The following is an 11,336-nucleotide window of genomic DNA, read 5'->3' as shown; positions in this document are numbered from 1 at the left end:
CAGCCTGGACTACGCGGTGCACGCGTATGACTATGACATGCAGGCCGGCACCATCAGTGAGCGCAGAGTCCACGGGGGACTCACTCGGGAGACAGGGAGACAGACCTGGGGACAGACCATGGGACTCAGGGAACACATCACAGAACTCGGGGTACAGATCGCTGGATTTGGGGTACAGATGGCGGGACTCGAGGACAGACCACGGGACTCGGGGACTGGCTGACGCGAGGGGCTACGTAACCTGAGGACAAACAGGTGTCCCTCTGTCCCTGTGCCCATGGCCCCAGGCAGTCCTGTAGGGAGGCCTCTCTTTCCCTGAGTGGCCATGCGTGTCCCTGTCTCACAGAGAACCGCCGACTTGTGTACCAGCTGCCGCGGGGTCGGGCCATGCCGGACGGTCTGTGCGTGGACAGCGCAGGGACGCTGTGGGTGGCCTGTATCGATGGCGGCAAGGTCATCCAAGTAGACCCGCAGACAGGTGCGTGACGTCAGGAGCCATACAGTCCTGGGAAAGGTCACAGTGTGTGGTCCAGTGCTTTGCAGGGTGGCGGTGCGTGTTTCTGGGCATGGTGGGGTCACATGCGTGGGTCTTTGGCGCGGCAGCGTCACTGTGTGTGAACCCTGGGCGTGGCAGGGTCAGGGTGCAAGTTTTAGATAGGACTCGTCCTACCCTCCATCCTGAGTGGGAGTGTAGGATGAGGACGTCAGGTTTACAAGCCCCCAAGGACCTGGTAGGGTCCTTCCTTCCTCTCTGATGAGCTCCAGGGGCTCGAGATGTGCTAGGTTTGCGACCTCATCCCTTTTCCCTGAGATCTTCCACTCTCACCCTACCAGAGACCCCTGTCTTGAGGATTTGGGGAGATTATGGGCAGCTGCATGAGTGGGCAGTGAAGACGGAGGGTGGGGGAGAGGGGGCAAGGGCGAGATAAAGATGGATGGGAAGAGCTTCGAAGATCAGGGAGGGACAGTGAAGACGGAGACGGGGTAGGGGTGTGGGGGAGGGACGATGAAGAGGGAAGTGAAGTGGAGCTGGGAAGCGGGGAGGGCAGCTGCGGGGCTGTCCGGGTGCCAGGGCGCGAGCATTGTAGGCTCTGCTTGTTTGCAGGCTCCTGTCTGCCTGCACTGTGAACATGTCTGTGTGAGGATGGGGGCAATGAAGACGGGGTGGGAGTGAGGTGGGAGGGCAGAGGGACCAGGGACTGTCCTGGAGCATGACGGCCGACCTGGGTCCTCCCTCTGCCCACAGGCTTCTGTCTGCGCACCCTGGACCTGCCGGTGTCCAGGGTCACTTCCTGCTGCTTCGGGGGCCCCGACTATGCTGAACTGTACGTCACTTCGGCGGCCGATGGGCTGAGCCCTGAGCAGCTGCAGCGGGAGCCCCAGGCGGGACACGTGTTCAAGGTGAGGGTTAGCTCCGTGAGGGCAAGCCCCATAAGTGGAGAAGCCCCGTGGAAGGGGAGCCCTGTGGGTGCACAACCCAATGGGAAGGGAGCCCCGTGGGAGGGCAGAGAGAGAGAGCCTGTCACGGAGGGGGAGGGTCTTGTGTCGTAGATGCCCCCATAGCTGCAACGGTGGGTCTCCTGACCCACGCACGTGTCCTCCGACGTGACCTCCGACTTCTGCTCAGTACCTACCCTTCCCTTCCCTTGCAGGTTTCGGGCCTGGGCATTTGCGGCCGCCCATGCTTTCCCTTCGTGGGCTGAGGTCTTAGGCACGTGCAACTGTGCCTCCCAGAAGGGTTCGGAGGGCGCCTGTTGCTCCAATGCGGGACCGGTGACTCGCTCATGCTGTCCACTGCAACCTCAGTGTAACCTTCCGGAATAGACACCTCCTCCTCTTCATGACGTTAAAATGCTGCTGTAATGTAAACTGACGTGTGTGTTTGTGGGCATGTTCATGTGGGTGGGGAAGTGGGGTCACGGGTGGTCACGGGTCCTGGCTGGTGGTGCACAAGGACTCTGTCACATGCAAAGCCCTGGCATGACCTGCACACTGGTGCACTCACCCAGGCGGAGGTGTGGCTGCCATGGCCTGTGAACACACGTCACAGGTGGGCAAGAGACCCACATATCTTCAGGTAGGGGATGGGTGGGAGCATCAAATGAGCAGCAGCTGGAGCCTCATCTAGACCTCCCGCATGCTCACACATTACATGCACATGCTCACGTACACACAAAGTTACAGGCTTACAAGCACATGCATGCACAGGCACACATGGGCTTGTGCAAGCAGACATACACTCTTACATAGATACTCTCATCCACGCACACATACAGGCATGCACAGGCATGCACACATGCAGACACATTATACATGCACATAGGCGCTTGTACACATGCCCACTTTCCCAGGCACGCACATTCACACTCTCATGTGTGCACACCCAGACTCACTGGTTCAGAACTGTCCTATGGTGAGCAGGAGTTCTGGGCTAGGGTCGCCTGTGTCTGTGGCCCTCACTTGTGTGTCACGCTATGTCATGCTAGCCGAACAGGCCCTCCTCCCTCCCCTTTTCCCCTCCTTTCCCTCTCTGCTCTCTCCCTTTGTTAGTCCCACGTGGTACAATCTCAATTATGTGTATGCCCTGCACGTCCTAATTACAGCACAAAAGAGAAATCAGTGTAAATCACACATGTCACGCCCACGAGCCTGTGTGGCCTGACCTGGATTCTAGGCCCAAGAGATTGAGCCATTACATTTCCTGTAAACCCTGGGACAGGGCCACTTAGCCTGTCTTGAAATGCAGCCCATGGAGCCCAGCAGCTGTGTCAAGGGGGAGGGGGTCGTGGGGGTCTCCCGACCGCCAGAGCATAGGCAGTGTCACGGGGAGTCTCTCACCCAAGGGGCAGCTGTCGGGTATTGCACATATTTCTGGTGATTGACCCCTGCAGGGCAGGGTCCTTGTATCTAGACCTGGAACTCCCACTTCTTTGCTGAATAATTAGAAGACTTTAACAGTTGGAAGAAAAACATGAGAGAAATTTGTCAGTTTCACAGTAGCAAACACATCTGAGAGGTGTAGGGAGGGGTTACGGTGCAGGGAGGGGGAGTGCAGAGAGGGATGAAGGGAGTGGTGTGGAGAGGGGTGTAGGCTGCAGGGAGGGGTGCAGGGAGGGGTGCAGGGAGGGATGTAGGGAGTGGTGTAGAGAGGGGTAGAGGGTGCAGGGAGAGGTATGGGGAGGGATATAGGGTGTGGGGAGGGGTGTAGGGTGCAGGGACAGGGTGCACAAAGTGAGAAGTGCACAGGCCTCACCTCAACAGGCCCCTTTTGTCCCTGGGGGTTTCACAATCCTGACCAGACAGGAATAGACATAGGTGGGTCCTTCCTGTTCTGCCGGTTCAGGGCGGTTAGGATACTCAGCAAGGTGACACAGAGTACACAGGAGAGTACTCAGAAGGGTACTCAGCACAGTTTGGCAGTCAGTACCCAGGAAGACTTAGATACCAGTACTGCACAGATCTTCAGCCTGTTTGCTTTTCAGTCAGCATTTACTACCTGTGATGTGTTGTGCATCTGATTAAATGGGGCTGGGAAGCCCATGCTGGGGGGAGACTCTTGTGCAATGGGAGGTCCATGCTGTGGGTTGTGGGGGAGACTCTTACTGCAGTGGGTAGTCATATCTGTGGGGGAACTGAGTGGCTCCAGTCTAGGGAACTAGGGAACTCTGCTGTTATCCACCTTGGGGCCTAGGACATAATGGAGTTGGTTTTGTCCTTTCCACTGTGGTGGGGAGACCCTGGCTGTGGGGGGAGACTCTTCCGCACTTTGGGCAGAAATGTTGCTTCACAGTCATGTGGGGCGGTTTCAGCCCCCCTTTCCCGCATTTCAAGTTTACCATGGACAGACCCTTGGTCCCACCCTGGGCCCCCTTAAGTCCCTGGGCTGTGAGGACCAAGCAACCTACTCCCCTCCCCTCCCTTTCCCCTTCCCTAGGACTTGGCAAGCAGGCAACCTCAGTCCCCTTCTGGGGTCAAGGTGAGGTCACCCAAGGGCAACAGGATGAGGTATAACCCTATAGGACCACAGAACACATGGAACAGGGCCATTGATGTGTTCTGAATGTTTTAAGAGGAGCCCCTGGGGACACCCTGACTTGTTCTGAATGTTCTAAGAGCACCTAGGGGGAGCCCCTCACGGACACCCATGAAGTGTTCTGGAGGTTCTAAGAGCACCTGGGGGTAGCCCTTCAGGGATACCCATGGCATATTCTGGATGTTCTAAACCTGTAGTGGGTGGGTGGGGTAGGGGGGCGCAGATGGAGCCCAAAGGGCAGGAGCAGACTGGACTCCTAGGACCTGCTGCTCATACAGTACAAACACCTGTCAGGCGGGGAGGGGGGTGACTATGGCCATGAGACCAGAAGTTTGAGACCAGGACCATGGGACTTCAGGGTAGAGAAAGCCAGGGGAGGGGAGGGCGGGAAACAAGAGGGGAAGGATAGGGAGGGCAGGGAATGGAAGGGCAGGGGAAAGGAGGGGAGGGGAGGACAGATTGAGTGGTGCTCAGCAACATCCCTGAAGAAGCTGTTGGAAGGGGCCCTAACTGTGCGGGAGGGTTGAGGATGCAGTGGTTCCTGAGCAGAAAGGCAGGTCTGCCCTGTCACATCACATGGAAGGAGGAGCGGGGCCAAAGTGCAGATCAAACACCCACAGTGCAGTAGGGATTGCAACACTGGCTGTTTGTTCCCTGGGGCGGCTGGGTCAGCGCCCAGCAGGTCTCCCCGCCTCAGGTCCCTCCTTGTCCCTATCACCCCTTAAGGCAGCCTGTGTGGCCATCCCTTGCTTACCTCTCCCTCTTCCAGACAAGAGCCTCCCCATGCCCTATCACCCTCAATCCTCCCTCCAGATGGGTGGGTCACTGACTGCGGGTGGCTGGGGACTAGCCTGTACCCAGTGCAGAGCTTGGTGAGTGACAAGTGACACAGGGTGTCCTGAGGACACTGGCTGCCTTGTTCATCCCCCACTCCTGGGTGTCTTCCCCTGACTTGGTGTCCCCCCAGTTACTTTGGTATCCCTGAAACTGCTTCTGTGCCCCCCAAATGGCCTCAATGCTCCCCCACTTACTCGGTGTTCTCCCCTCGCTGCATCTGTGTCTCCCAACTACCTTGGCGTCCCCGTCGGCTGCTTCTGGTCCCCCAACTTAGAAAGTGTGTCCACCCTCAGCTACCTTGATGCTCCCCACCACCCCCGCCATTGTGTTCCCCCTTCTGGATGTCTCCCGCCTGCAACGTGTCCCCCAGGCTAATTCGTTGTCACCTAACTGTGGGCATGTCCCCTACTACCTCCCAGTACCGACGACCCTCCCTCTCCATGTCCCCGGCTACTTCGTTGTCGTCCCCCCCATCTGTGTCAATGTTCTCTCTAGCTACCTTCTGTCATGCAAACTGCCTTGGTGTTCCTCCTTCTGGTTACCCTGGTGTCCTGCCTGCATCTGATTCAATGTCCCTCCAGCTGCTCTGTGTCCCCTGACTACTCAGTGCTCCCCCTCCACTCCACATCGTGCCCCCAAGCCCCTGCTGCCTCTGTCCCCTTCTGTATCTCAGACACCGGCCTGGAGGGCCTCCCGAGTGGTTGCATACCCAGTGGAGTCAGCTCCGTCCAGGTTATACCAGCTCCGCTGGGAGCTCTGCCCTCCATCTGGGGTAGGAAGGCTGAGCCAGTCCTAGCTGGTTCAGTGGCCTGTACAACCCCCAGGCCTGAGGAGCTGGCTCACCAGACAGACAGGGGCTAAAGGGGTGGGGTGGGGGGAGGGTATCCCTGGCTCAGGGCAGAGGAATGCAGGGACCTTCCCTTCACACAGAAGGCACACAACTATGTCCTGACTGCTTGTTGTCACCACAGCTACGCCCCTGTGGGGACCTTCCCTGCACAAAGTAGGCCACAGCCCCGAGGGATCGTTCCTGCACACAGTAGGCACACAAATATGTCCTGAGTGTGCATGTCATCATCACGGCAGCCACACCCTCGCGGGGACACACCAGCCTGGTGTCCTCCCTCAAGTCCATTCTGCTAGTGAAGATCCAGGGAGGACAAGGACGGGCCTCAGGTCAGTGACTGAGTGGACGGGGGGGGGGGGGGTCGGACAGAGAAAGGTCTTACTGTGAGAGAGCAGAGATTCCGTGATCCAGGGAGCCACATGGGGGGCTTCCAGGAAAGCAGGGGTTCCAACCCCACCTCCAAATGTCACATGTCCACAATGGATGTCCTGTGGCCTGTGCTTCACGGTTCTGCCCACCAAAGAGGGCACAGGGGACTTTAGTGTTGGGGGGGGGGGGTTCAACCTTTAATGTCCTTACCTGGTAAACTGAGACAGGGCGGGTGGGGGCAGCATCTCCTTCTACAGAAGGGAAACTGAGGCGCAGCTCAACCGGCCTCACACACACTTGCCCTGTTCCCTGAAGCTGGGACCCTATGGATAGCCAGCCGAGCTGCAGCCACGCAGACTGGATGTCACAGTTGTGCCCGCGGCTGTGGGATGTCCCCCTGCACCACCTGTCCATCCCAGGTAAGGGCAGGCCTCACGGGAGGGATGGGGAGGGTAAGAAAAGGCCATGCTTGGAGGAGCGGTCTCACAGGGGGAGGAGGACCCATGGGGTAAGGGCGGACCCACGCAGGGGCGGACCTGGCTGACTCTCTGTGCCCTGAAGAGAAGAGGACCCTTCATAATGACTAGAAAGGGGATCTGGAGGCTGACATCAGAACAGGAAAGGGAACCAGGATGACATCAAGACAGGAAAGAGGACCGCGAGACAAGGTCTTCACGCCGTGGATGTTGACACACGGAGGGTCTGGGCGATGCTCCACTCTCAGGGCGAGCTTCTGTGTCCCTGCGGTGTCCTCCATACCGCGAATGGAGCACGTGCGGCTGTCTGGAAGCCTTTGGGTTCTCAGAGATTCAGACAAGAGGCCCTGGAGGCAAGAATCAAGCGCTTGTGCTCCAGGACAGAAGGGGTAGCCCCCAAGTTTCTAGGAGGGTTGAAGGAGCTGGGAGGACGTGAGCAGGACACAGGAAGCCTGGGTTGTCGGAGATGAGGCCCTATGACCTGCGTGGGTGGTCGTGGGTAAAGAGGGGTCGTGGAGAAGGAGGACAGACAGACAGAAGGACAGACAGAAAGAAAGACAGAGCCCTCAAGGGACTCCGTGCAGTCCTTAGGACAGGCACAAGAGTGCATGGGCTTTGAAGTGCGTCTGTCCTCAGGGAGCCATGACACCATGACATACTGCCTGAGCAGGAAGTCCCCAATCTCCAGGTCAGAGTCTCGGCTGCTGCACCTACTGGGGCGGGTCGCGCCCTGCATTATGGGGCCCATGGTGTTCAGATGGTCAGTCACACAGGTGAGTGGGGCGTGAGAGAGGGCCCAGGCAGTATGTGATGGACAGGGCGAAGGGGGACAGGGTGGGGAATGGAATGGGACTGAGTCCCGGTGGCAGGATTAGGGTCCTGATGATGGGCAGGGGGTGGGGAGGGAACTGAGAGCCCCTGGGGCAGGTGATAGATAAGCAGGGGGAGGAGACTATGAGTCCCGGGGTGCTGTTCAGGTTTTTGGGTGTCCTGGGGTGCTGTGCACGGTGGTCACGATGACACCTGGGAACAAACCCCAATCCGCCGTCTGCCCCAGACTCTGGACGTGAAGCAGCAGCTGGACGCAGGGGTGAGGTACCTGGATCTGAGGATTGCGCACATGCAAGGCGGCTCTGAGAAGAATCTGCACTTTGAACACATGATCTACACCACTGCGTTGGTGGAGGTGGGGGTGAAGACCAGAAGAAGGGGGAGTTGGGGGAGGGGCAGAGACTAATGTATGTCATCATGTGTCCTTTGACATCCCCAGGACACCCTCACAGAGATCTCCGAGTGGCTGGAGTCGCACCCCCATGAGGTCATCATCCTGGCCTGCAGAAACTTTGAAGGGATGACAGGAGACTTGCATGAGTACCTCATAGACTGCATCAAGAACATCTTCGGGGACTCACTGTGTCCACGCGGGGTGAGGAGGATTGTGAGGATTGTGGGGGTCAGGGTGTGGAAGGCGTGGGCACGTGGGGGTCAGGTGAAGAGGGCATGGGAAGTTGATGTCATGGTGAAGATGGCATGGGCACATGCGATAAGGAATTCGTGGCTGCCCAGGGCATGGGTGCATGGCCTCGAGGGTGCGTGGGCCCTTAGCTGTCCAATCCTCAGTTTCACTCAACCTGTTCCTCACTCCCATGCAGGACATCCCTACGCTGCGGCAGTTGTGGGCACATGGCCAGCAGGTGATTGTGTCCTATGAAGATGAAACCTGTGTGGGTCGCCACGCAGAGCTGTGGCCTGGGATCCCTTACTGGTGGGGAAACCAGGTGAAGTCCCAGGCGCTGCTGCAGTACTTGGAGACCATGAGGAGCTGCGGTCGCCCAGGTGCCACCTGGGACATAGCTGGAGGGGCACTGATGTCACTTGTCAGTCAGATAGGGATGGGGGTCTGTGAGGATGTCATCTGTCAATCACGCACTGGGATGTCACCCCACCTTTCCTCCTTCCCCTGCAGGCGGCCTGTTTGTGGCTGGCATCAATCTCACAGAAAACCTGCCCTATGTCCTCTCGCACCCATCCGGGTCCCTGGAGATGCTGACACGGCCCAACCTTCAGCTCCTCATGGCGTGGGTGCGAGCACAGCAGCCAGGGCCTGGATCAGGCTGCACCAACATCATCGCTGGGGACTTCGTGGGCTCCAACAGCTTTGTGGGTGAAGTCATTGGGCTCAACCAGAAGCTGCGGTGACAACAACCCGAGGGCAGGGTCAGGGTCATGGGGGTCAGTCAAAAGGATCACGGAGGTCAGAGTCACTGATCTTTCCTGTCATCCCCTAGAAAAACCTGAGGCCCATGTGAGTCAGTCTGTGCCACATCCTGGTCACTTCTGGTCACACTCCATTGTCCATGGAGGTCACATGACCTGTCACCTGCATCACCTGGCACTGGGTGCCTCTGTTCATTAAAACAATCAGAAGCCAAATGTGTGCAGCAGTGTGTTTATCTATTATAGCCCAGGCTAGACTTTCATGGGGAAATTTTTGCAGCATCTCCCATAGCCCAGCTAGGACTGGCTCAGCCTTCCTACCCCAGATGGAGGGCAGAGCTCCCAGCGGAGCTGGTATAACCTGGACGGAGCTGACTCCACTGGGTATGCAACCACTCGGGAGGCCCTCCAGGCCGGTGTCTGAGATACAGAAGGGGACAGAGGCAGCAGGGGCTTGGGGGCACGATGTGGAGTGGAGGGGGAGCACTGAGTAGTCAGGGGACACAGAGCAGCTGGAGGGACATTGAATCAGATGCAGGCAGGACACCAGGGTAACCAGAAGGAGGAACACCAAGGCAGTTTGTATTTTTACAGTGTCTCTTGTAGCCCAGGCTAGACTCTTACAGGTAAGATGCAGGGGACAGCCTTGGACTCTGATCCTCTGGCCTCAGTTTACACAGGGTTAGGACACTGGGAACCCCAAATCCTAAGCCACAAGTACCATACCCACTGAGCCACATGCACCCAACCACTGAGATATAAGAACCCTACCCACTGAGTTGCATCCCCTCCATGGTGGTAATTCGCACCATCTCATACACAAACATAACAGGTGACTCATGACCCTGTGACCTCAGTATTAGTGTATTTTCAGGTCAGAGGGTTAAAAGGCCTCCTCACCCTACCTCCACTCCCACCACTCAGCCTACAGGGTTGCTGCTGTGAACTCTGCAGCGGAGAGGATGGACACTGGCTAGAGAGTGGAATGTGGCTTCAGGTGTGTCTGTCCATCTCCTTCGGGGACCCTCCTGCCACCACTGTGCCCGGGGTAGCATCCCACAGTGTCCTGCACCTGCCCCATCCCAGAACATGGAGGGGCAGAACACAGGGGTTGGGGGAAGAGCTGTGGGGGGAGCAGTGTTCGGTCCTTCTGCCCTGGATCAGTCACAGCACCATTTTCAAACTATCCCTATCCCTCCCTTCCCACATGGCATGGACCCTCCTCTCCCCTTCCCCAGTGACACAGAACCCACAGAGTCCACACATCGCCAGCTAAAGAGACGGAACAAAGTGCAAATTCCGCTTTAATGAGCTGCCAGTCAGTCTGGGAGGGAGGAAGGGACAGGACTATGATGTGGCCATGACTTCCCATATCAGGTCCTCAGTCCATCTATGCAGTTGTCACTTAGGAATCAGCTGGGAGGAAGGGGCAGGACTACATGGGGCCATCCACAAACACCTTTCCACGAGCTGAATCCACATCTGGCCCTGGTTGTCACTCAGGGAACAGCTGGGAGGGAGAAAGTGGTGGGACAACACCATGGCTACAAGCTGTATCCACATCCCGCTCCAGGCTGTCACTCAGGAAACAGCTTCCGGAATCGGCCATAGGTGTCTTGGCTAATGATAACGGTCATGTGGGCGGTGTCAGTCTTGGGCAGCTCCTGCACCTGCTACACCTTGGCCTCCTTGTACTGCCAGTTGCAGAGAAACCACCGTGGTGCATTCTGGGAAGCGTGCTGATGTCAGCGTGGTGCATGGTGATGAGCAGAGGGTGGTGCAGGCTGGGAAGCCAAGTTAACATCAGCATCGTGCAGGCTGGGAAACAGTGCTGACAAGTGGGGAGACAGCACCATCTGTGAGGAGCATGATGGGAAATGTGCTGGCATATGCGTAGTGCATGCTGGGAAGTGTGCTGACATCAGCATGGTGCATGCTAGGAAGCATGTTGATAGCGGGACATGTCCATGGCAGGAACCAGCTGCATGTGTATGTGACAGCCCACTGCCCAAGCACCCTGTGACTCACCAGAGCTGGGGTCTCCCAAGCTGTAAACAGAGGGTGAGCACCGCCAGCCAGTAGCCTGCAGAACAGATTCCTCCAGCGTCGCCTTCAGCTTGTCTAGCCCATGGCCCAGGAGTGCAGACACAGTCAGGATGCAGGGTCCTGGGAGGCTGTAGCTATGTGGAAGAGGCTCAGTGGGTAAGAGGAACCATGGGGTTATGTGGACATGTGTGGTGTAGAGAGGAGAGGTGAACACAGGTGCAGTGAGGACAGGTGCAGTGAGGTCAGGGGAGATGAGCACAGGTGCAGTGAGGACAGGTGCAGTGAGGTCAGGGGAGGTGAGCACAGGTGCAGTGAGCACAGCTGCAGTGAGGTCAGGGGAGGTGAGCACAGGTGCAGTGAGCACAGCTACAGTGAGGATAGGTGAGATGAGGACAGGTGTAGTGAGCACAGCTGCAGTGAGCACAGCTGCAGTAAGGTCACGTGAGATGAGGACAGGTGCAGTGAGCACAGCTGCAGTGAGGACAGGTGAGATGAGGACAGGTGCAGTGAG

The 11,336-nt window shown here is 57.7% G+C and overlaps 2 protein-coding genes across 14 annotated transcripts in view; one reads left to right on the top strand and one right to left on the bottom strand.

Annotated features, from left to right (window-relative positions):
• The first annotated feature begins 387 nt into the window (after positions 1 to 387).
• Plcxd1 (phosphatidylinositol specific phospholipase C X domain containing 1) lies at positions 388 to 8,761 on the top strand. The gene is made up of 9 exons (XM_013354319.1): positions 388 to 478; positions 1,247 to 1,401; positions 2,720 to 2,856; positions 6,402 to 6,505; positions 7,199 to 7,335; positions 7,620 to 7,748; positions 7,833 to 7,988; positions 8,215 to 8,398; positions 8,529 to 8,761. The coding sequence occupies exons 1-9, from the start codon at positions 388 to 390 to the stop codon at positions 8,759 to 8,761; spliced, it is 1,326 nt and encodes a 441-aa protein (XP_013209773.1).
• A 1,304-nt stretch (positions 8,762 to 10,065) lies between these two features.
• Positions 10,066 to 11,336, bottom strand: part of LOC101983118 — a 10,456-nt gene continuing 9,185 nt past the window's right edge. For 9 of the 13 annotated variants that reach the window (XR_003378887.1, XR_001229459.1, XR_001229460.1 and 6 more), the window contains 2 exons: positions 10,808 to 10,959; positions 10,066 to 10,563 (listed from right to left, as the gene is read on the bottom strand). Coding sequence is in view for 3 of the 13 variants with exons in the window: in XM_026790069.1 (XP_026645870.1) it covers positions 10,427 to 10,563; positions 10,808 to 10,959 (289 nt within the window). In the remaining 10 variants the exon portion in view is untranslated. Of the gene's footprint in view, positions 10,636 to 10,807; positions 10,960 to 11,336 lie in introns of all 13 variants that reach the window. The other 4 variants (XM_013354333.2, XM_013354330.1, XM_013354331.1 and 1 more) reach the window with 4 other exon arrangements.

This window comes from Microtus ochrogaster, unplaced genomic scaffold (assembly GCF_000317375.1).
Source record: "Microtus ochrogaster isolate Prairie Vole_2 unplaced genomic scaffold, MicOch1.0 UNK40, whole genome shotgun sequence".
In the NCBI taxonomy this organism is placed as follows: domain Eukaryota; kingdom Metazoa; phylum Chordata; class Mammalia; order Rodentia; family Cricetidae; genus Microtus; species Microtus ochrogaster.
The sequence above is the reverse complement of the archived record's forward strand: the minus strand, read 5'-3'. Positions and strand labels throughout refer to the sequence as shown.

Excerpts from the sequence above, each read along its gene's own strand:
- Plcxd1 (XM_013354319.1), top strand. The coding sequence starts at position 388 with ATGCCGGACGGTCTGTGCGTGGACAGCGCAGGGACGCTGTGGGTGGCC. Across the intron at positions 6,506-7,198 it reads GCACCACCTGTCCATCCCAG|GGAGCCATGACACCATGACA; the intron begins GTAAGGGCAGGC and ends GTCTGTCCTCAG. Across the intron at positions 8,399-8,528 it reads GAGGAGCTGCGGTCGCCCAG|GCGGCCTGTTTGTGGCTGGC; the intron begins GTGCCACCTGGG and ends CTTCCCCTGCAG.